Below are 22,660 nucleotides of genomic sequence, written 5' to 3'. Positions count from 1 at the left end.
AAAATTGTAGATTCACATTGAAGGCATCAAAACTATGAATTAACACATGTGGAATGAAATACTTAACAAAAAAGTGTGAAACAGCTTTAAATGTGTCTTATATTCTAGGTTCTTCAAAGTAGCCACCTTTTGCTTTCATTACTACTTTGCACACTCTTGGCATTCTCTTGATCAGCTTCAAGAGGTAGTCACCGGAAATGGTCTTCCAACAGTCTTGAAGGAGTTCCCAGAGATGCTTAGCACTTGTTGCCCCTTTTGTCTTCACTCTGCGGTCCAGAGAGGAAGGGATTGGGTTCAGGTCTGGTGACTGTGGAGGCCAGGTCATCTGGCGTAGCTCCCCATCACTCACTCTCCTTCTTAGTCAAATAGCCCTTACACAGCCTGGAAGTGTGTTTGGGGCCATTCACCTGTTTAAAAATAAATGATGGTCCAACTAAATGCAAACCGGATGGAATAGCATGCCACTGTAAGATGTTGTGGTAGCCATGCTGGTTCAGTATGCCTTCAATTTTGAATAAATCCCCAACAGTGTCACCAACAAAGCACCCCCACACCATCACACCTTATCCTCCATGCTTCACGGTGGGAACCAGACATGTAGAGTCCATCCATTCACCTTTTCTGCGTCGCACAAAGACATGGTGGTTGGATCCAAAGATCTCAAATTAGGACTCATCAGACCAAAGCACAGATTTCCACTAGTCTAATGTCCATTCCTTGTATTCTTTAGCCCAAACAAGTCTCTTCTGCTTGTTGCCTGTCCATAGCAGTGATTTCCTAGCAGCTATTTTACCATGAAGGCCTGCTGCACAAAGTCTCCTCTTAATAGTTGTTCTAGAGATGTGTCTGCTGCTAGAACCCTCTGTGGCATTGACCTGGTCTCTAATCTGAGCTGCTGTTAACCTGCAATTTCTGAGGTTGGTGACTCGGATAAACTTATCCTTTGCAGCAGTGGTGACTCTTGGTCTTCCTTTCCTGGGGAGGTCCTCATGTGAGCCAGTTTCCTTGTAGCGTTTGATGGTTTTGCCACTGCACTTGGGGACACTTTCAAAGTTTTCCCAATTTTTCGGACTGACTAACCATCATTTTTGAAAGTAATGATGGCCACTTGTTTTCTTTACTTAGAATTTGTATTATGGCAAGAAATAAGCAGCTAACAGTCTATTCAGTAGGACTATCAGCTGTGTATCCACCAGACTTCTGCACAACACAACTGATGGTCCCAACCCCATTTATAAGGCAAGAAATACCACTTATTAAACCTGACAGGGCACACCTATGAAGTGAAAACCATTTCCGGTGACTACCTCTTGAAGCTCATCAAGAGAATGCCAAGAGTGTGCAAAGCAGTAATCAAAGCAAAAGGTTGCTACTTTGAAGAACCTAGAATATGACATATTTTCATTTTCACACTTTTTTTGTTAAGTATTTCATTCCAAATGTGTTAATTCATAGTTTTGATGCCTTCAATGTGAATCTACAATTTTCAGAGTCATGAAAATAAAGAAAACTCTTTGAATGAGAAGGTGTGTCCATACTTTCGGTGTGTGTGTGAGAGAGAGAGAGTGAGAGAGAGTGAGAGTGTGAGAGAGATGGAGAGTGAGTGTGTGTGTCTGCTAAAGGAATCCGCGCAGTCGCATTTACAAATCACAAAATTTTGCACAGACAACTCATGTGACTCAGGGAACGTCATAGACTATGTTTTGACAGGAAAATGTAACCCTGTGCTTTACAGTTACTCTCCAAAAAACATGCCTCCATTAAAGTGAATGGAGCTGCGAGCTACAGGCTATTAATAGGAGCTATGATTGGTTGGTTGCTATAGGAACAAAGGACATTCATAGTATAAGAAGCTTATGTGTGAGGTAATATATCAATGGAGAGACCGAGACAGACAGACAGGCACAGACAGAGAAAAAGGCACACAGAGAAAGACAGACAAATAGAGACAGATAGGGAAAAAAAAAAGCCAGACACACTGGGAAAGAGATAGACAGGCAGAAAGACACACTGGGAAAGAGACAGGCAGAAAGACACACTGGGAAAGAGACAGGCAGAAAGACACACTGGGAAAGAGACAGGCAGAAAGACACACTGGGAAAGAGACAGGCAGAAAGACACACTGGGAAAGAGACAGGCAGAAAGACACACGGGGAAAGAGACAGAGAGGCAGACAAGACAGGGAAAGAGAGAGCGAGACAAGCAGAAAGACACACGGGGAAAGAGACAGAGAGGCAGACAAGACAGGGAAAGAGAGAGCGAGACAGACAGACAACGAAAGAGACAGAGACAGACAAAGACAGACGGGGAAAGAGACAGACGGGGAAAGAGACAGACGGGGAAAGAGACAGACGGGGAAAGAGACAGACGGGGAAAGAGACAGACGGGGAAAGAGACAGACGGGGAAAGAGACAGACGGGGAAAGAGACAGACGGGGAAAGAGACAGACGGGGAAAGAGACAGACGGGGAAAGAGACAGACGGGGAAAGAGACAGACGGGGAAAGAGACAGACGGGGAAAGAGACAGACGGGGAAAGAGACAGACGGGGAAAGAGACAGACGGGGAAAAAAAAAAAAAGAGACAAACACAGATAGGGACAGACAGACACAGACACAAAATTAGAGAGAAACAGAGAGACTGATATAGAGACAGACAGAGATAGACACAGAGACAGTCAGACAGAGACTGGGAGAGAGAGACAGTTACTAAAAATAAAAAAAATAAAAAAAAAGTTCTGATTCATCAGTGTTGACACCACACATTGGCAAGTTGCACAATAAGGTAATGTTTCACGCCACTTATGGACAGCTCAGACAAAATGTACTGAGTTGAGATGGGCCAGTCTAAGGCTATGTGCGCACTGGAAAATGGAATTTTCTCAAGAAAATTCCGCAGGCACTGAAAGATTACCGCTCCCGCGGTAAAAAGCCGCGGCAAACCACACCCGAAAACCGCATGCGGTTTGCCGCGGTTTTACCGCGGTATTGCCGCGTGCGGGTTGGTACATGTGCTTTATTGCATTCAATGCAATAAAGCACATTGAAGAAAAAAAAATAAATCATTTACTTCTGAGATAGATAGATAAATAGAGAGAGAGAAGAATAGATAGAGGGATAGATAGATAGAGGGATAGATAGAAGGATAGATAGAGGGATAGATAGATAGAGGGATAGATAGATAGATAGAGGTATAGATAGATAGAGGGATAGATAGATAGATAGAGGGATAGATAGATAGATAGATAGATAGATAGATAGAGGGATAGATAGATAGAGGGATAGATAGAGGGATAGATAGATAGAGGGATAGATAGAGGGATAGATCGCTGCATTTCTCACGGTCGGTAGTGAGTTCACATTACCGGCCGTGGGAAACGACCGGTAATTACCTCTGCTGTCTCGCTGCGAGGCTGCATTCATTCAGCGCTGTGTGTCAGTCGCGGCTGGATGTAAGCTGCGCAGGACCTGTGGATTACGCCGGAGCGGTGGATTACGTCAGAACTTTGTTTCGGAGGGGTTAATAAAAGGGTGAACGAGGCTTATTTGTGTTTTATTTAAAATAAAGGATTTTTCGGTGTGTGTGTTTCACTTTACTTACGGGTTGATCATGTCAGCTGTCTCATAGACACTGCCATGATCAAGCCTGGACTTCGTGGTGGCAATCCGCCATTAACTCCTTATTTCCTGGATCGCCACTGCATCACGGCAACTAGAAGAGCTGGGGACACTCAGGTACTGCCGCATAAAGCATGCGACAGTCCCGGGGCAGCTGCGGCTGATATTCTCGGCTGCAGGAGGTAGGAGGGAGGCAGGGGACATTAACCCTGCCCCTCGTCCTCCCCAGCCTGAGAATACCGGGCCGCCGCTGTGTGCTTACCTCGGCTGGAAGGTAAAAATACGGCGGAGCCAAGGTGTTTTTTTTTCTATATTCCCGTTTGCTTTCTATGTGTGTTCTATGTGTCTGTGATGTGTGTGTGTGAGAGAGTGATCTCTGTGTGTTTACTCTCTGCTCTTCCGCTTCCTCTTCCTGCCATAATGACATCACTTCCCTGCAAAACCGCAGGCAAGGGATGTACATTACCGCAGGTAAACTGCGAAATACCGCAGCGAATAACGCAGGAAAAAACGCAGTGAACCGCACAGAATTTGCTGCCTGCGTTATTCCCTGCGGGATTTCACAATTACATGGCAGTCAATGGAGTGAAATCCCGCAGCGACGTGCGGAAAAGAAGTGACATGCAATTGTTTTTGCTGCGGGAATCACGCAGCAAAACATGCAGCTGTCAAATTCCGCCTAGTGCGCACAGGATTTTTTTTTCCCATAGGTTTTGCTGGTGATTCACTGCAGAGATGTTATGAACATTTTCTGCAGCGAAACATGCAGCAAATCCGCAGAAAATCCGCGGCAAAATCCGGTAAGTGCGCACAGGGCCTTATTCTTTTTAACTTTCTTAAGCCAGAAATGTTACTTCCTGTTGTCAGGAGCACAGAGGCTGATAAGATGCATCAAGTTCATTAAGTTGCGTACACCCCTTAATGAATTCAGTGCAACTCTTCTCATTCAGGGTGCTTTCACACATCCGGCATTTCGCTGGATTGCTGGATCTGTCACACTCCAGTAAAGTGCAGTACTGTACAATGGCATTGCGGCAACATCTGGTCACATGCTGTCATGTGACCGGAGCAAGTGACCGGAGCTTACGGCGATGCCATTGTACGGTATTGCACTGTACTGGACTGTGCTGGATCCGGCAATCCGGTGAAATGCCGGATGTGTGAAACCACCCTAAGGGGTACTTGGCACACTACGACATCGCAGGTGCGATGTCGGTGGGGTCATGTCGAAAGTGCCGCACTTCCTGCGTCGCTCTCGACATCGTAGTGTGTAAATCAGGGTTCCCCAACTCCAGTCCTCGAGGGCCGCCAACAGTGCATGTTTTCAGGATTTCCTTAGCATTGCATGGGTGTTTGAATCATCAACTGTGCAGGTGATTAAATTATCACATGTGCAATACTAAGGAAATCCTGAAAACATGCACTGTTGGCGGAACTTGAGGACTGTAATTGGGGACCCATGGTGTAAATACTAGATGATACGATTAACGAGCGCAAAAGCGTCATAATCGTATCATCGGTGTAACGTCGGTGAATTCCATAATTACGCTGACGCAACGGTCCGATGTTGTTCCTCGCTCCTGCGGCAGCACACATCGCTGTGTGTGAAGTCGCAGGAGCGGGGAACATCTACCTTCGTCACCGCGGCTCCCGTCGGCTATGCGGAAGGAAGGAGGTGGGCGGGATGTTTACATCCTGCCCATCTCCGCCCCTCCGCTCCTATTGGCCGCCTGCCGTCGCAGTGACGCCGCACAACCCGCCCCCTTAATAAGGAGGCGGGTCGCCGGCCAGAGCGACATCGCACGAAAGGTGAGTGCGTGTGAAGCTGCCGTAGTGATAATGTTCGCTACGGCAGCTAGCACAATGATATCGCAGCTGCGACGGGGGCAGGGACTATCGCGCTTGGCATCGCAGCATCGGCTTGCGATGTCGTAGTGTGCACCCCTTAGTAAGTACCCCTTAGTCTGACTGAAACACCAGTCTTACTGAATCTTGGCCTTTGTGTTTTGGACAAGTCAGAAATGTTTACGCCAAGCATGGTACATGGAGGACAAAAATGTGATGTGATCAGGGATATACAATACGATACGATACCATAATTTCCCACGGGATCAATAAAGAATATCACAGCAGCACAACGTATGGTAAATAATAACATGAATTAATTAATTAACAAGACAATAGAGTTGACTGAAGAACATTATACATTAGATTAGGTCATATACAGTGGGTAAACTGAAAAGTAGAAGAAATAAAGAAGTAAACATTCACCTTGATGATTTAACACTAATGTTATTATTGTACATTCCCATAGAAGTTGGCACAAATGATACACAACATAAATGTATGGAAAAATTGGGTGTGAATCTAGACTTAGATCTGTGAAATTGCCCACTACTTAATTTCAACATAAATCATAACAGCAATGGTCAGTTGTGTACTGTTTATCAAACGTCTGTGCGCGCAGATTGGTGATTTCTATCAATGGCTAGCAAAAATAAAGAAGACGAGAAGGTTGGAAGTACACAGCACAAAATGACCTTCTGTTCTTACAGATGTATGAACGTATGAACAAAGCAGAAATAGAATTTATAAGATAAGACAAAGAAAAAAAATAACTTCCAGCAAACACGACTTTACTTAAGCTGGTTCTCTTTCACAATAGAGTACTTACTGTAGGATGCCGTCGGCTGGACCACCAAGAAGGACATCAGAAATGACAATAGATGGTTCCCCATTATCAAAATGTGGATTATCCTTCCCTCCAGAAACTGCTATGCCAAAACCTTTTTTGCTATCCTGTAGAGCAGAAATTTACATTGCTTGAATTTTTTGTTCTAAGACTACTTAAATAAACAGGTAAAATGACAAAAATGTAATGTGGGAGATCAAATTGGCTGAAACGTAAATGCTAAAATAAAGTCTCCACTCACTATGAGACTACAGACTGCCAATTCCACTGTATTCCTGGTGCAGATAGTTAGAGGTTAGTCCTGTTTGCCATACAGTTGTGTAATCATTACATGTATATTTCCTGGAATGGTCACAATTTTTCTGTAATTTTCAGAAAGTGATATGTGCACTTCAATTATGATTTACTAGAAGAGTAGCTCTGTCTGAGGTTCTTAACGCCCCCTCAACCCCCAAGAGAGTACTTAAAGGGAAGGTGCCGTGATTGAAAATTTTGTATTAATAATTACTGATTATAGAATCAATTATTTTTAATACAAAATTAAATTCATTGTTTATTTAGTTTTTATTTAATTCTATTTTTACTCAAACACTGGTGTCTGCCATCTTGGATATGCAGTGTGTAATGACAGTTACACACTTCATATAAAACAGTCCCTGTGTATAAGAGATGGCAGTCAGCATCCGACCCCACCTCCTTCACTGTGGCTGCTCCCTGCAGTGATCTGGGCATGCCCCCTGGGCTGTCCAGATCATAGCTCTGAGAAAAACATCAAAGGAGACCGGTTGTCATCGCAGCGCTTTTCCACCACTCAGAAGACAAAAATTAAATCATCCGAGTCTGTATTGAAAGACTCTATCCTTGTCCTGCTATTTTGTCCTGAAGAAGGGGGCTGTGACCTCAGAAACGCGTTGACTTGTATTAGCTCTTTCAATAAAGACTCGGATGATTTAATTTTCGTCTTCTGAGTGGTGGAAAAGCGCGGCGATGACAACCGGTCTCCTTTCATGTTTTTATCTGCCTGAATCTCCGGTGCTGCAGCCATCTCCACCACTACATGCTGTTCTAGGTGTTGTGACCCTTTCATAACCCCTATAGGTGAGTACAATAATCACAATCTCTCTCCTTGTCTACCTGGTAAGACCCTATTGTGCCCTTTTCTCCACAGGCTCTTTTTATTTATCAGATCATAGCTCTGGGAGGAGATCAGCGCCATCTTTGTAGAGCCCACAGTGTATACTGTGCACTCCACATTCCCCCTGAGCATGGAGCCGGCAGCGAGCAGTGTTTGCAGCCTGATACTGTACTATAGATGTCAGACTGCGATCACCGCTGCCCCCCCCCTCATGTAACTCACCTCGTACCTCCGCTTCTGGCAGTTTCTCCTGTCAACGCTCTGTGCACTGACAAGAGGAACTGCACAGACACCAGACTAACAGGAGGAACTGCCAGGAGCAGAGGTTTAAGGTGAGTTACATGCAGGGGGAAGTGGTGATCGTAGCGTGACATCTCTAGTACAATACTAGGCTCATTCAACAGATCACCACTGCTCCTCACCGCATACAATTACCTAGGACCTCCGCTCCCGACAGCAGGAGCTGCTGGGCTCAGAGGTGGCACAGTATTATGGGGAACATTAATATGGTGGTACAGTATACAGGGCACAGTAATATGGTGACACAGTAATATGATGCATCAGTAATATGGGGGCACAGTAATATTGGGGCAGAGGATATGGGGCACAGTTTACAGTGGGGCACAGTATACAGTTGAGCACTATGCCAGCGGTCTTCAGTGACTTCAGGATCACTTTGCAGTCACCAACAAATTGGCTCTGCAATGTGAGCCTCCCTTATCCTTTTGCAAACACCCAGAAGGGGAGGGGAGGCATGACATAATACACATGAGAGCAGTTTCCGCCCACTTTAACTGCAGTTGTAATGTGAGCTAGTTGTACACCAGGTTTTCAGCAGCTGCTTCCCCTAGTGTTTGAGTGGAAAATATCAAACTTTTTAAATTATTTTTTAAATTTTGCTCAATTAAAAACAAAATTATAATATTTAAACAAAACATTTCCTGTATGTGGGTAAGGATGTAAAGTTTCGAAGGGCTGCTGATAAGTCTTTGGCTTTACCCAGAAAGAAACAATTAGGATGATGAACCTTTACATTTATTCTACATACGCTCCACTGATGTCAACACACTTCTTACATCGGTATACAAAGTTCTGTTAGCCTAGCAAAAAGGTTTCGGTTGTGCCTCAAACCAGGCATCCATAGCAGCCAGCTATGGCATCAGAAATGTTGTGAAATTTGGTACCCTTGAGAGGTTTCTTCAGGTTTGGAAACAGATTATAGTCGGAGGGAGCTAGATCTGGTGAATAAGGTGAGTGGTCAACCAGCTGGAAGCCCAGCTCTGCCAGTTTTGTTGTGGTCACTTGTGCAGTGTGAGCGGAGGAGTTTTCTTGCAGAAACAAGATTCCTTTGGACAGTTTACCGTGCCTTTTGGCCTTCAGAGATGCCTTCAATTGGTCCAAAAGGTCAATATAATACCTTGCATTGATGGTGGAACACTTTTGAAGGTAGTCCACTAGCAGCACACCCTCCTTATCCCAGAACACAGACGTCATCCCCTTAGTGGCTGATTTTTGCACCCTGAACTTCTTTGGATGAGGAGAATCACTGTTCCTCCACTCTTTTGACTGCTCCTTGTTTTCAGGGTCATACAAATAAATCCAGGTCTCATCACTAGTGACCAGTTGATCCAAGAAGTTCTTATCACTCCGGAAACGCTGACAAATGGACCGAGAAGTTTTCACTCGCATGCTTCTCAGATCTGTTGTCAAACATTTGGAGACCCACTTTGCAGATATCCATGAACATTTGAACATGAAGCTAATGACACAAACACGTTCAGGGAAATCCTCATGATGTCTGCTATTGCTTTAGCTGAAAATAGTCGATTCTCCAGTATGAGGTTGTGCACAGCATCGACGATCTCCGGAACAACCACCACTCTCGGTCGTCCAGGACGTTCCTCCTCAATGGTGCTGAAGTGGCCAGTTTTAAATTTGGCAACCCAGTTTTTAATTGTAGAATATGAAGGGCATTGATCCCCCAATGTCTGCGACATATCACCATGAATATTCTTTGCGGACTTTCCTTGCAGAAACAAGAATTTTATCACTCCTCTGCTCTCCGTTGCTGTGAATATCGCATTAGACTCCTCCATTTTGTTTTCTTGTGTGCATAGAACACTGTTGCTATAAGCAACAAACACAATTTTGAAAGCATATATTAGACATACAAGGCTTTCATGTGATGTAACATTCGTTACCATAGAAACAAAAAAGATCACAAAGACTTTACAGCAGACCCTGTATAAACTACAGTATATGTATTAGTATACTGAAGTTAGAAATGTTGCCATCTAGTGGCTATTTTAGGTAATGAAAAGTAGGACAACGTAATAATGGTTTTAGCTATGATTTTAGAGAAGATAGAGGAAACGATAATGAGAGGAAGGGAAAGCGTATTAAGAGAGGCCATCTTGTAGTCGAGAAGCAGAGTGGGTTCGAACAGGAGAGGATGTGGGCCTAAGTGCGAGGGCCAGTCTTGGAACCCGAGGCCACCTCTAGAGGTACAGAGCCTACGGTTCACCTTCGCGGTCTCAGGTCAAGTTGTTTGGGGTGGGAATGGACAAGGAGTGGGAAGAGGGACAAGAGACAGTCCCAAAGTACCAAGGACTATGTCAGAACGGTGAAGGAAGCTAGGGTGAAAGGATGTCAGCTTCCATGTCTGCCATGAAGGTGTTGGGCTACATTCACATGACCGTTCCGTTTTTGCGGTCCACAAAAAATGGTCCATTTTTTTCACGGATGCATCAGTGTGGCATCCGTGTGACATCCGTTCCATATACGGTCCATGTGTCTCCCGTGTGCCTTCCGGGTTTTTTTGCGGACAGCAAAAAACGGAAGAAGCGAGAAAGATAAATAGATGAGTAGATATAGAGATGGATACATAGATATAGAGACAGATATAGAGGAATGAATGAATGAATGAATGAATGAATGGAGGGATAGATCGATAGATGAGAAAGACATAATGTCCCACCCCCTTGGATATTTTAAGCTGGCACCCTTTAGTGACTTTCATGTGGCACTAAAGGGTGCTTGGCCTTGTATTTAGCCAAAAAAAAAAAAATATTTTAAAAAAATGACGTGCGGTCCCCCCTATCTTTTGTAGCCAGCTAGGGTAAAGCAGACGGCTGCAGCCTGCAAACCACAGCTGGCAGCTTCACCTTGGCTGGTAATCCAAAACTGAGGGCACCCCACGCTGTTATTTTAAATTACATAATTTAAAACAAAAAACACGGAGTCCCCCCCAAACTGGATCACCAGCCAAGGTAAAGCGGACAGCTGGGGTCTAGTATTCTCAGACTAGGGAGGTCCACTGTTATTGGACACTCCCCAGCCTAAAAATAGCAGGCCACAGCCGTCCCAGAAGTGGCGCATCCATTAGATGTGCCAATCCTGGCGCTTTCCCCCAACTCATCCCGTTGCCCTGGTGCAGTGGCATACGGGGTAATATATGGGGTTGATGCCAGATGTGTAATGTCACCTGGCATCAGGCCCTGGGGTTAGTGATGTCACGCGTCTATCAGATACCCGACATCACAAACCCAGTCAGTAATAAAAAAAAAAAATAATAGACAACAAAAAAAAGATTTATTTGAAAAACAAACACTCCCCAAAACATTCCCTCTTTCACCAATTTATTGAAAAGAACAATCAAATCCGGGTCCGGCGTAATCCAATAAGGGGGTCACACGATGATCCATACCATAGTCACTGTCCCAGTCAATGAAGAACAGAATGTATCTCATTGGCTGGGAGAGTAGTGCAGTGACCTGAGCTAACATCAATAGGTTAGCTCAGGTCACTGCAGGGGATGACAAGCGGTGCCATCAGGAGGTTAGATGAGATCACTACCTACTGTGACGATCTCCTGCACTCCTGACGTCAGCGCTGTCACTGACTTCCATTGCCCACCACATTCACAGCGAAGAATCGCGGGAGCCCGTGACGTTACCGCTAGCGACAGTCTCGGGCCACCCGCGAGACTTTGTGAGAACGCGGCGGGCTACGAAGGTAGTGACAGCGCTGACGTCAGGAGTGCAGGATATCGTCACAGCAGGTAATGATCTCATCTAACCTCCTGACAGCAGCGCTAGTCATCCCCGCGGCTGCCCGCACTGCAGTGTGAGAAGCTGCGGATACTGCAGTGCGGGCAGACACTGACACACTGCAGTGCGGGCAGCCGCGGGGCTGGCAGGGAGCGGGACAGACCGCACGGGAACCCGACAGAAGTCTCACGGAAGTGCTTCCGTGCGGCTTCCAGGGATTTTGCGGGCCCATTGACTTGTATTGAGTCACGGTCAGTTATTACGGAACAGAATAGGAAATGTTCCATAATAACAGAATGGACATACTGCATCCGATCTGTTTTTTTTGTAGGATCGGATGCACACGGGAGTTTTTCCGTGTGCCATCCGATCCTACGCAAAAGACATTGAAAAGATGGTCTTGTCCTGGGTACGCAAAAAAACAGGAACTGACCAGGACAGACGGAACGGTCATGTGAATGAGCCCTTAAGAACATGTAAAAAGAGTATGATTAAGAAATCCCTGGTGTAGCGTGGTTGCTTTACAGCAGTCTCTGCATCTGAGCACAGGAAGGTGAATGGAGTCCCAGAAACACAAGTTAATGCCAAGCACCCCACACAGAAGTACCCTACACACAGGGATCCCAAGGTATAAGAACACTGCGATCGGTGGCCTGGTGCTGCCTTTCTACAGCTCCATAATTGAATCTGCAACATACTGAACATTTCACTAACCAAGAAAAAAAAAAATACTAGAGCAGTAAAAGGAGTTTTGGAATAATCTACAGGAAACAGAAGAGCCTTTTAGGTACTTACCTTTTGCAAGGTCACAGTATATTGCTCCCATATGAGCTCTTCCATGCTGGAAGCCTAAATCAAAAAGGAAAAAGAAAACAATTATTACTCTATGCTATGTGCACACAAATAGTAATATTACATGATAATAGGCTATTAATGGCTGGAGGATTTGGGGTTTACTGAAAAGAACAGTTGTTCAGAGGCAAAATGCAAAGCATATGAAACAAGTGACTAAACAGTCATTCGCACTGTAAGGCCTAAGCCACACAGCGAGAAAATCGGTGCAAGTGGAGTGCGATAAAACAGAGCACTCCACTCGGACCAATTCTAGCCTGTGTGTCAGCACACATGAGCGATTATTTTCTCAGCCCTAGGCCGGGGCCACACGGGGCACTACTGCGATGCTCGCATGACACTTGGCTGGCGCTGGCAGAACAGCAGGAGCCGAGTGTCATGCTAGTATCCCTGCGACTGCGGTCCAACTGTGCAAGCGGACCCCAGCTGCAGGGGGCGGACCGGCTCTCAGGAGGGGCGGGCCAGCGCTGAGGAGGGGCGGGCTGGCACGGAGAAGAGGAGGGAGGGATTTCTCTCCCTCTCTCCTCCGTAGCCGGCTATTGCGATTCTCGCTCTGCACGCGCGGTACACCGGAGTACCGCGAGTGCAGTGCGATTTTTCTCTCGCCCCATTCACTTGAATGGGTGCGAGAGAAATGAGTCTTGCATTACAATCGCAGCATGCTGCGATTATTTTCTCAGCCCTAATCGGACCGAGAAAACAATCGCTCATGTGCGCTGACACACAGGCTAATATTGGTCCGAGTGGAATGCGATGTTTTATCGCACTCCACTCGCACCGATTTTCTCGCCGTGTGGCTAAGGCCCTAATCGTTGTACCGCGAGTGCAGTGCGAGAATGTCAATAGCCGGCTACGGAGGAGAGAGGGAGATAAATCCCGCCCTCCCCTCCGTGCTGGCCCGCCCCTCCTGAGACCGGCCCGCCTCTGCAGCGGAGGTCCGCTCGCACAGTCGGACTGCAGTCGCAGGGACACTAGCATGACACTCGGCTCCTGCTGCCAGCGCGAGCCGAGTGTCATGCGAGCATCGCACTAGTGCCCCAGGTGGCCCTGGCCTAAGAATCACTCGTATAGAAGGGCTCAAGTGTCTGACCAGGTACCACTCTTTTTGGTCACCCTATCTAAAAGCAAACTGCAGCTATAGAGTAAAAAATAAACGGGATATTGTTAAGCCATAGATAGATTCTCAACATTTAGAGAATGTGATTTATAAAAGGGGGTTGTCCATTATTTTAACTTCCAGATGTAGACACACTATTAAGACACTAATACTCCCCAGCCCCATATCCAGCAGTGCCTCTCTGCTGCTGCTATAGGCTTTGTTGACAGACTGCAGGACGGATATGGCAAATACAGCATACTTTATTACTGCAACAAATCCCTAGGCTCGGCTGATGTAGACAGCATGAACCTTGAAGCCAATGATTGGCAATCAATATTCATAACACAAGGAACGGCACAGATATTCCGACACTGTCCAGTTTCCATCCGACTGACGATTGAGCTGAATACAAGCTGATCAGCTTGGGTGGGCAACTATATGAAATACCTGTCAATAAGGAGAATTCATATTTATGCTACACTGTTTTCCATAACCCCCATCCACTTCTACAGGAGTAAAGATAACTAACAGCTCAGCAGTCTTCTAATCATGTCCACCTCAAATATTCCCACCCTAGCCATGAATGGTAGAAATGGGAATACTCCATTAAGCCTGTAATTAGCATTTCTAGATTATCTTGGCAAATATTATGGCGTTTAGTAGACAGCAACACCATACTATGAATTGGATAGAGTAAATCGGTAGAGCAGATTTCGATATAAAATTCAGACACTGCCATTAGCAGACCTAGAAGGTAATACAAGACATCTTCTGACTTTTGGTAATGGCTGCATCCAGATAAAAATACCAAATTGGCACACACTGGACAATAAGAGGAGTGCAGGGAGAAAACACAAAGGAGCGAAGACAAAAAGGATTTCTTCACATTATTCTCAGTTTATAATGAGACAAATTGTTGTTTTTTTTTGACAGAGACTTTTTTTTTTTTTTTTAAATTCACAAAACACCACAAAGCAAGAGATGCAATATGTACCACATACTACCCACCTTGTAGATTCCCAGGTACAGGCCATTGCACCTGCTGGTGTGCATTGTAATTGCTGGGAGCAATCACTGACCTCAGCAATGTAAAGGAGCATGGATACTGCGAGATTATCGTGAACGAACGTTCTTGGGAATGGTCATATCACGATAACCTTGCAATGTAAATAGACTGACAGTACCCTAATGCAAAGCAAAACGTTCGTTGGGTGAAATAATTTTTAAGCAGTCTTAAAAACCCATCGTTCTCGGCAGCACATCTTACTATATAAACCTGTGCGGCTAAGAACAATGGCAGCCTATATGCACATCTGAAGTGCAGTCAGGCTTTATAAACAGGCAATCAAACAACTGCTGATCAGAATGCAAGTTACTGATAGGCGATAGTTAAGCGCTGCACATCAGTTCCTGTAAATGGGCCATTAAGGTCCTATTAGACAGGAACATTTTTTAATGATAGTGATTGACAGGTGATTAGTTATCACGTCGTTATCGGGTGTACAAACGCATTATTACACAAGCAAATGTTCACTCAAAAGATCCCTGTTGCAGTCGATGATAAGTCTACTCGTTCATAAAAGCAGGTTAACGAGGTGGTAGCGACCAGGGACGGGCGAACACCCCCGATATTCAGGATCAGCAGCCTCGCCCGAACTTTTTTGTAAATTTTGAGTTCGGGGCCGAAGATAATGCGAACTTGCATTCGAACCTCGAGCTTGGACTTTACAGTGATGGGATGGGGCAAGGGGCTGTAAAACAAAGAATATAGTTAACTAGAAGGTGCCCGATTCTAATGTATTGGGTAGTCTAGAATGTGTATGTAGGTTAGCAGATTGAATAATAAGGTAATGAATGGACTGGATGGGTTAGGTTTAATTTAGTATTCTTATAATTGTTTATTGGTTTTAAAATGACAAACAACAGAAGGAACAGTTTTAATAGATGAGTCTAATGTTTAATGATGTCCATGGCTTGTAATGAAAGAAGGCCATGAACAGTGTAAAGTTATGTAAAAATATACTGATGCTGTGATGTGGCTCAATGCTCGTATGTGTGCCCCCATCCTGCGGGGTAATGTGTGCGGGGGGGTGGGGGGTGGAGCCGAGCGAGGCCATGGCGCTGAGGACTGTCCAAACTGTCTGGGCCTCCCCAGCTGTGAATTGCAGCCCCCGGCCACCTAAGAAAATGGTGCATTCATAGAAGCGCTATTTTCTGGCGCTTTACCCAGCTCATAGAGTAGCCCTGATGGCGGTGGCACACTGGGAAATAAAAGGGTTAGGGCCAGCTTTGTATTATCAGCTGGTACTAAGCCCAAAATGCATGGTTTCACGCCAAATTAGGCATGGCCACCATGAATTTTTAGTAAACAATTAAAAAAAAAAACAAAAAAACCACAACATTTTTATTAGAAACAAAAAAAATTTAGAGACTATATTAAAAAAAAACAAAAAACTCCTTAGTCCGACGTAGTCCACAGGGAGAGCAATGTCAGCTCTTCATCGCTCTGTACAGACATGCGTCTATACAGAGCAAGAAGCAAGCTGACGGTGAGAGTCAAAGTTCAAATCGAGTGAACCCTGACATCACCGTGAACACAACCGAATAAAGCCGAAGACTGCAGAATGACGAGTAGTGCAGTAAATACCGCCAGAAGTTAATGATCGGACCCGGATGCAGAAGCGGCCGGGAGACAGCGGCTGAACGGGTCTGCAGGACGCATCGCAGGACCGGTAAGTATAATCATAACATTTTTTAATGTGCCTTTTTTTTTTTTCTTTCAGCCCCTGGACACGAACTGTAACACAGGTTTTCCAGGAAAACTCGTGTTCTGGACCATATGCACAAACACTCTGTTCAGTACGGACCCCAAACTTTACAGTTCAGGTTTGCCCGTCACTAGTAGCGACTTTTTACACCGTGAAATTTTTAAACAAGTTGAAACATTTGGTTTCGTGATAAGCAAATATTACGATCGGTAGCAGGTATTACACACATTGAGATTATCGCTCTGCTTCCAACGATATTGTGATTTTTCCCTTGTCAAATAAGGGTTTATGAGCATGGTGTGCACATGAGGACCAAGAACAGTGACTCCTGCCAGCGATCACATGCACATGTCAACACTGCATGACACTGAACAGGCAGGAGCTGGAGTGGCAGTACTGGAATGGCATAAGATTTACAAGGTGATCTACCTGCTTTGTGGCCATTTTTTATAATCTTAAAATCACCACTTCAAGGAATGAGGAACTGCTATATTTTTGTATTATTATTTAAGCATTTTCTTGGTTTAGTGTTCCATTAAATATAAAGTATAGGAGTCCAGACACTGATGAACACCATTGAATACTTGACTACGGTAGTAATAACTAAACAATTTATACACAGCTTCCTTTCCACAATGGCATGTTTCATACACATAATTGAAGGCTTCTTTGAAGCGCAGTAACTTCTATAACATATATTTTAGAAAGAAAAGCTATTCACAATGTACATCCCACTGCCAGAAGATTTGACAAAATCACAAACAATCTAATCTACGTTTTCTAAGATTTCTGCTAGTACAAATGGCCTTACATTGAAAACCTCATTGATGATGAAATATATAATTAAGTGCGGAATGCAAGAACCGGAAAACCCAAGAACAACATGTAATAGATACAAACAAATAAGACACACGTGCAGGAGCCATACAAAAAGGCATGTGACCAAAGAAAATAAATGAACTGCAATTCCCAATAATAATAGGGCTGCACTGTAACTAATATTCTGCTAACAGTACATGTGATGCTACACTACACTCTGCGCAGTAGAATCAAGATGTGTCTAACAAAAATAATTGTTTAGGATTAGTGATGAGCAAGCACTAAAATATTTGCGTGCTTTGTACTTGAATCCAGCAGGTTGGAGGCTCAGAAAGGCTTGACTAGAGTACAGAGTATAATGGAAGTCAATGGGAATCACAAGCATTTTTCCGGGAAGAGCCCAACGAGAAAAAAAGAAAACGAGAGAGAGAAAACACATGCTGGGCATGGACTCTAGAATGATGCTCGAGCACCTGAGATACTCGATAGAGTACTGAGCAGTGCCGAGCAAACGTGCTCATCACTATTTAGATTATGTTCACATTATATATTTTAAGTAAAATAAATACATACATAATATACAATACAGACCAAAAGTTTAGACACACCTCCTCATTCAAAGAGTTTTCTTTATTTTCATGACTCTAAAAATTGTAGATTCACATTGAAGGCATCAAAACTATGAATTAACACATGTGGAATGAAATACTTAAAAAAGAGAGAAACAACTGAAAATATGTCATATTCTAGGTTCTTCAAAGTAGCCACCTTTTGCTTTGATTACTGCTTTCCACACTCTTGGCATTCTCTTGATGAGCTTCAAGAGGTAGTCACCGGAAATGGTTTTCCAACAGTCTTGAAGGAGTTCCCAGAGATGCTTAGAACTTGTTGGCCCTTTTGCCTTCACTCTGAGCCGTCTGCGGTTCAGCTCACCCCAAACCATCTCGATTGGGTTCAGGTGACTGGAGACCAGGACATCTGGCATAGCACCCCATCACTCTCCTTCTTAGTCAAATAGCCCTTACATAGCCTGGGGGTGTTTGGGGTCATTGTCCTGTTAAAAAATAAATGATGGTCCACCTAAACGCAAACCGGATGGAATAGCATGCCACTGCAAGATGCTGTGGTAGGCATGCTGGTTCTGTATGCCTTCAATTTTGAATAAATCCCCAACAGTGTCAGTGGCAAAGTACCCCCACACCCTCACACCTCCTCCATGCTTCACGGTGGGAACCAGGCATGTAGAGTCCATCTGTTCACCTTTTCTACAAAGACACGGTGGTTGGATCTAAAGTTCTCAAATTTGGACACATCAGACCAACGCAGATTTCCACTGGCCTAACGTCCATTCCTTGTGTTCTTTAGCCAAAACAAGTCTCTTCTGCTTGTTGCCTGTCCTTAGCAGTGGTTTCCTAGCAGCTATTTTACCATGAAGGCCTGCTGCACAAAGGCTCCTCTTAATAGTTGTTCTAGAGATGAGGTGTGTCCAAACTTTTGGTCTGTACTGTATGCCAATTAATGGACTGGGATTTTAAATATTTATTTCATACATTGGTGGGGACGGTCCACTCAGACCCTCTTTATAATTATACTACCAAGAGATCTCAGTTCTCCATTGTCCCCAGCTGCAAGACCATGACTACAAGAAGTTTGAATAGATGCAGACATAGCCAAGCATGCTCTTTGCAGCTCTATTCAAAGACTATAGTAATAAACTGTAACCTTATTACTGCAGGGACACCATTAAAAATGGTTTCTAATGCTGGGGAACTCCTAAAGCCACTCCTGCTTTATAGAAGAAGGTTGGTGTAGGGGGTGTGAAAAGCACGCTATAATTCCAATTGCAAAGCTTTAAGAAAGCGGAAATCTGGTAAGTAACAGGAATTGTTGTAGTGATGTTATGGGGTACTCCTTAAGAAATCTCAGAATTCCTAAAAATTCTTGTTGGGAACTTCTATTCTATGGCACTGGCCGAAACTGCTGAGCACAATGCATGTTTGATGCTGTTCCATTCAAATGCCTTCTAGCTGATGTTTTGTAAACTGTCGATCAGTGGAGACCCTAACATTGAAAACCCTACTTTTCCGATTTATTACCTATCCAGTGTAATGACGTGCGTATAGGCAACGTGGGCTGAATATGTAATATTGACAAAGTACACCAGTTGACCGTATTCCATACAGCATGGGTGATGGCCGCTAGCACCCAAGACTAACTACCACAATCAGAACTAACTCTGACCACACCAGTGGAATCTTAGAGGACTTTCTCAATCGTGACAGTGACATTTAAGAAGTTATCAACACTTCTAACATCAGTGATATGAAGCACCCCATCTTGGCACACCAGTGAATCAAATTAAAAAATAAAAAAGCATATTTGGTATTGTAATGTCCGTAAAAGTCTGATCTATCAAAAGATTAAATTATAAACAACTTGAGATAAAAATAATAAAGAAAGCATTAAAAAACTAAAATTGCCCCAAAAATGCAATGAAAAGAAGAAAAAAAAAAAGTCATGACAGCTTAGTACACACAAAAACACAAATCATTATACAGCACCAAGAAAAAAAAAAAAAAAAAAAGTATGAACCGTGGAAAACAGTGACACAAACCAACCTATATGGTAAAGTGAATAGACTCATTCAAAACTCTATCCGCAAAAAAAAAACAAGGCTTCATATGGCTATATCAAAAATAAAATGGAGAAAAATAATGCACATGCAAAAATGAAAAATGGATGTGTGTTAAAGGGGGGTATAGAAAACCTATTTGGTCTAGACTAGTAAAGACAAACCTATAGCAGTCCTGTTTTACTATTCAACCCCTCTTCTAAACATCCTCCACTATATTTTCCTTTTGATTTTTGGTAATCTCGCCTAGTTTAGGGAAAAGAAGGGTAGCAGATAAAAAAAAAAAAAAGTTACAGAATGGAAAGAAATACCAAGCAGATCAAATGTTAACTTTAAATATGGGAATAAAGCATGCATTTTCACTTCATTGTCTCTCCTGGTGATTTCTGAGCTTGATTGAAAGCAAAGGGTGAGAGAAAGGATAGATTGGGAATTATGTAAAAAAACAACAAAACCTTGGATTAAATAGTAACAGAGTAAACTAACTGTAATGCTAAAATAAATCAACTCAAGTGTGTGAAGCATATAACATAATGAGCCTTACGTGGTAAGAACAAACAATCTTACTGTGAACAGGTTACACATACACCCAATGATTCATGTGGCTCTGCCTTTACCTGAGTTACCTGATCCTGAAATCTGACGGTAAGTTTTCCTGGCCATGTGTAAGTGCGGCCCCTGTTTTGCTTGATCACTGAGGAAAGTTTGCGGACAGGCTTGCTGTCTACCTGCATTGCATGGTGTGTCGTGGACAGTGGTAAATGAGTACATCATGCCATAAGTCAAGAGATATCATGTTAATAATTACCTTAAACGCCCCGCCTCTAGTACGCTGCACCGCAGCTAGTAATCTGACTCTGCCTGCCTGTCAGGTCAATGGGTTGGCTATTTTTTTACCGCTTTTAAATTCAGAAGCATTTCTACAACAATGGAAGATGGTAAATAAATCAAAAAGACTTTGGTGCATAGTATAAGGTGTATCCTAGATAGCTGAAAAGTGGGAAAATTGACGATTCCAGATGTGCCATGCTGATAGCCTCCCACACAAAAAGACTGCCTGATGTTATAAATTCAAAGGGTAATTCAACAACGTATTAGACTAATGCGGGCGTCACACGGTACGATATGTCGGCGGGGTCACGTCATACGTGACGCACATCCGGCATCGATTGACATATCGTAGCGTGTGACAGCTACGAGCGAGTGTGAACGAGCAAAAATACTCACCTTATCGTTGCTCGTTGACACGTCACTCATTTTCATACAATCGTTCCTCCTTCTGCACGCCGGTTGTTCGTCATTCCTGCGGCAGCACACGTCGCTCCGCGTGACACCCCGGGAACGAAGAACAACAACTTACCTGCATCCCGCCGGCAATGCAAAAGGAAGGAGGTGGGCAGGATGTTACGACCCGCTCATCTCCACCCCTCCGCTTCTAATGGCCGGCCGCTGTGACGCCGATCGTCCCTCCCCCTTCAGAAAGTGGATGTTCGCCGCCCACAGCGACGTCGTCCGGGAGGTAAGTACGTGTGACGAGGGTTTAACGGCTTTGTGCACCACGGGCAACTAATTGCCCGTGACGCACAAACGACGGGGGCGGGTACGATCACTCGCACGATCGATCTTCCCGTGTGACGCCGACCTAAGGGTGTGCTTATTTATGCAACCTTAATTTAGTTCTTTATTTTTATTTTTCCACTCTAAAAGATTTCGGTTTAGTTTTCAATTCAATTGAACATATCTTATGTGACAAAAAAAGGTGAAAAAAGTTCTGAAATTATTCTTCTTAGGATGATTTATTTTTCTTTGACAAATGAAAGGCATTTTATGAGGGGCATGTAGATCCTTTATATCTACTGTAGATCAAACATGCCCAATCCTCCCATATAGATCTCAGTTATCAACTGTTAAGGTCAGTTTACACTGACCACCAACAATACAATTGCTACTAAGTTCTAAACGTTCACCGATCTGTGGTCTGTTTTTATTTCAGTGATGGAGTGGTGCTGTAAAGGGGTATTCCCATCTACAATATCCTATTCCAATATGTAGAAGGTGTAATATTAATAAAATTAGTAAATATCTCCAATTAGAAATGTAGTATGGTTGGTTCTCCTGATATAGCCATGCCTCTTACCTCATGTGCAGGGCATTGCAGCTTAGGTATCCATGGTTACATCCACTCATAGAGTGACAGTTTTTAAGTCACTCATGGTCGTAACTATGAACACCTACGCTGCACATGAGGTAGGACATGGCTAGATCAGGAGAACTATACTACATTTCTAATTGGAGGTATTTGCTAATAATAGTATTACACCTACTACATATTGGGATAGGATCTTGGTATTGAGAACACCCCTTTAAATTTAAGGCTCCTGACCTCTTGCTTATACTCCCCTGCCGCCATCTTCATCTGTTTCCAGCATTGCTCCTGTCAGTCTCTTGCGATTTGTGACCTTCCAGCAGCTCCAGTGATGCATGGAGCACGCGGGGTCACAAATCAATGCAACTTTATGAGAACCTCGTTCTGGCTGGCTCTCGTATATTTACATTGTGAGCTTGTGATGTAACATGACGCCGAAAAACGATGAAGCCTCTGGAGAGAGTATAATACAGGGGGCTGACATTTAAAAGGGAATCTGTCTCCAGGTTTTTGCCACCTAACCTGAGACCAGCATAATGAAGGGGCAGAGACCATGATTCCAGCGATGTGTCACTTACTGGGCTGTTTAGTGTACTTTTCATAAAATCACTGATTAATCAGCAGTAGATTAGAGGACTACTTGGCTTGTTGCCAGGGAGTCCAGCATATTCATGAGCTCTGTATAACTTTTAGGTCTACAGCAGAGAAAACATTGAGTTTATCAAAATAACAGCAAACAGCTCAATAAGTGACACATCGCTGGAATCAGGGTCTTTGTCTCTACATTATGCTGCTCTCAGATGGGTGAGCAAAAACCTTGTGACAGATTCCCTTTAAATCTCCACTTCAGCCT

At 43.9% G+C, this 22,660-nt stretch overlaps 1 protein-coding gene across 2 annotated transcripts in view; it reads right to left on the bottom strand.

The window, feature by feature from the left end:
- Positions 1 to 22,660, bottom strand: part of TJP2 (tight junction protein 2) — a 300,601-nt gene that overhangs the window by 164,241 nt on the left and 113,700 nt on the right. For both annotated transcript variants that reach the window (XM_075317823.1, XM_075317815.1), the window contains 2 exons: positions 12,287 to 12,340; positions 6,290 to 6,414 (listed from right to left, as the gene is read on the bottom strand). In XM_075317823.1, the coding sequence (XP_075173938.1) occupies positions 6,290 to 6,414; positions 12,287 to 12,331 (170 nt within the window). In that variant the 5' untranslated portion in view covers positions 12,332 to 12,340. The remainder of the gene's footprint in view (positions 1 to 6,289; positions 6,415 to 12,286; positions 12,341 to 22,660) is intronic.

The sequence above is a fragment of the Anomaloglossus baeobatrachus genome, chromosome 1 (genome assembly GCF_048569485.1).
Source record: "Anomaloglossus baeobatrachus isolate aAnoBae1 chromosome 1, aAnoBae1.hap1, whole genome shotgun sequence".
NCBI lineage: Eukaryota > Metazoa > Chordata > Amphibia > Anura > Aromobatidae > Anomaloglossus > Anomaloglossus baeobatrachus.
Note: the sequence above shows the minus strand (reverse complement) of the source record. Positions and strands in the feature narration are given on the sequence as shown.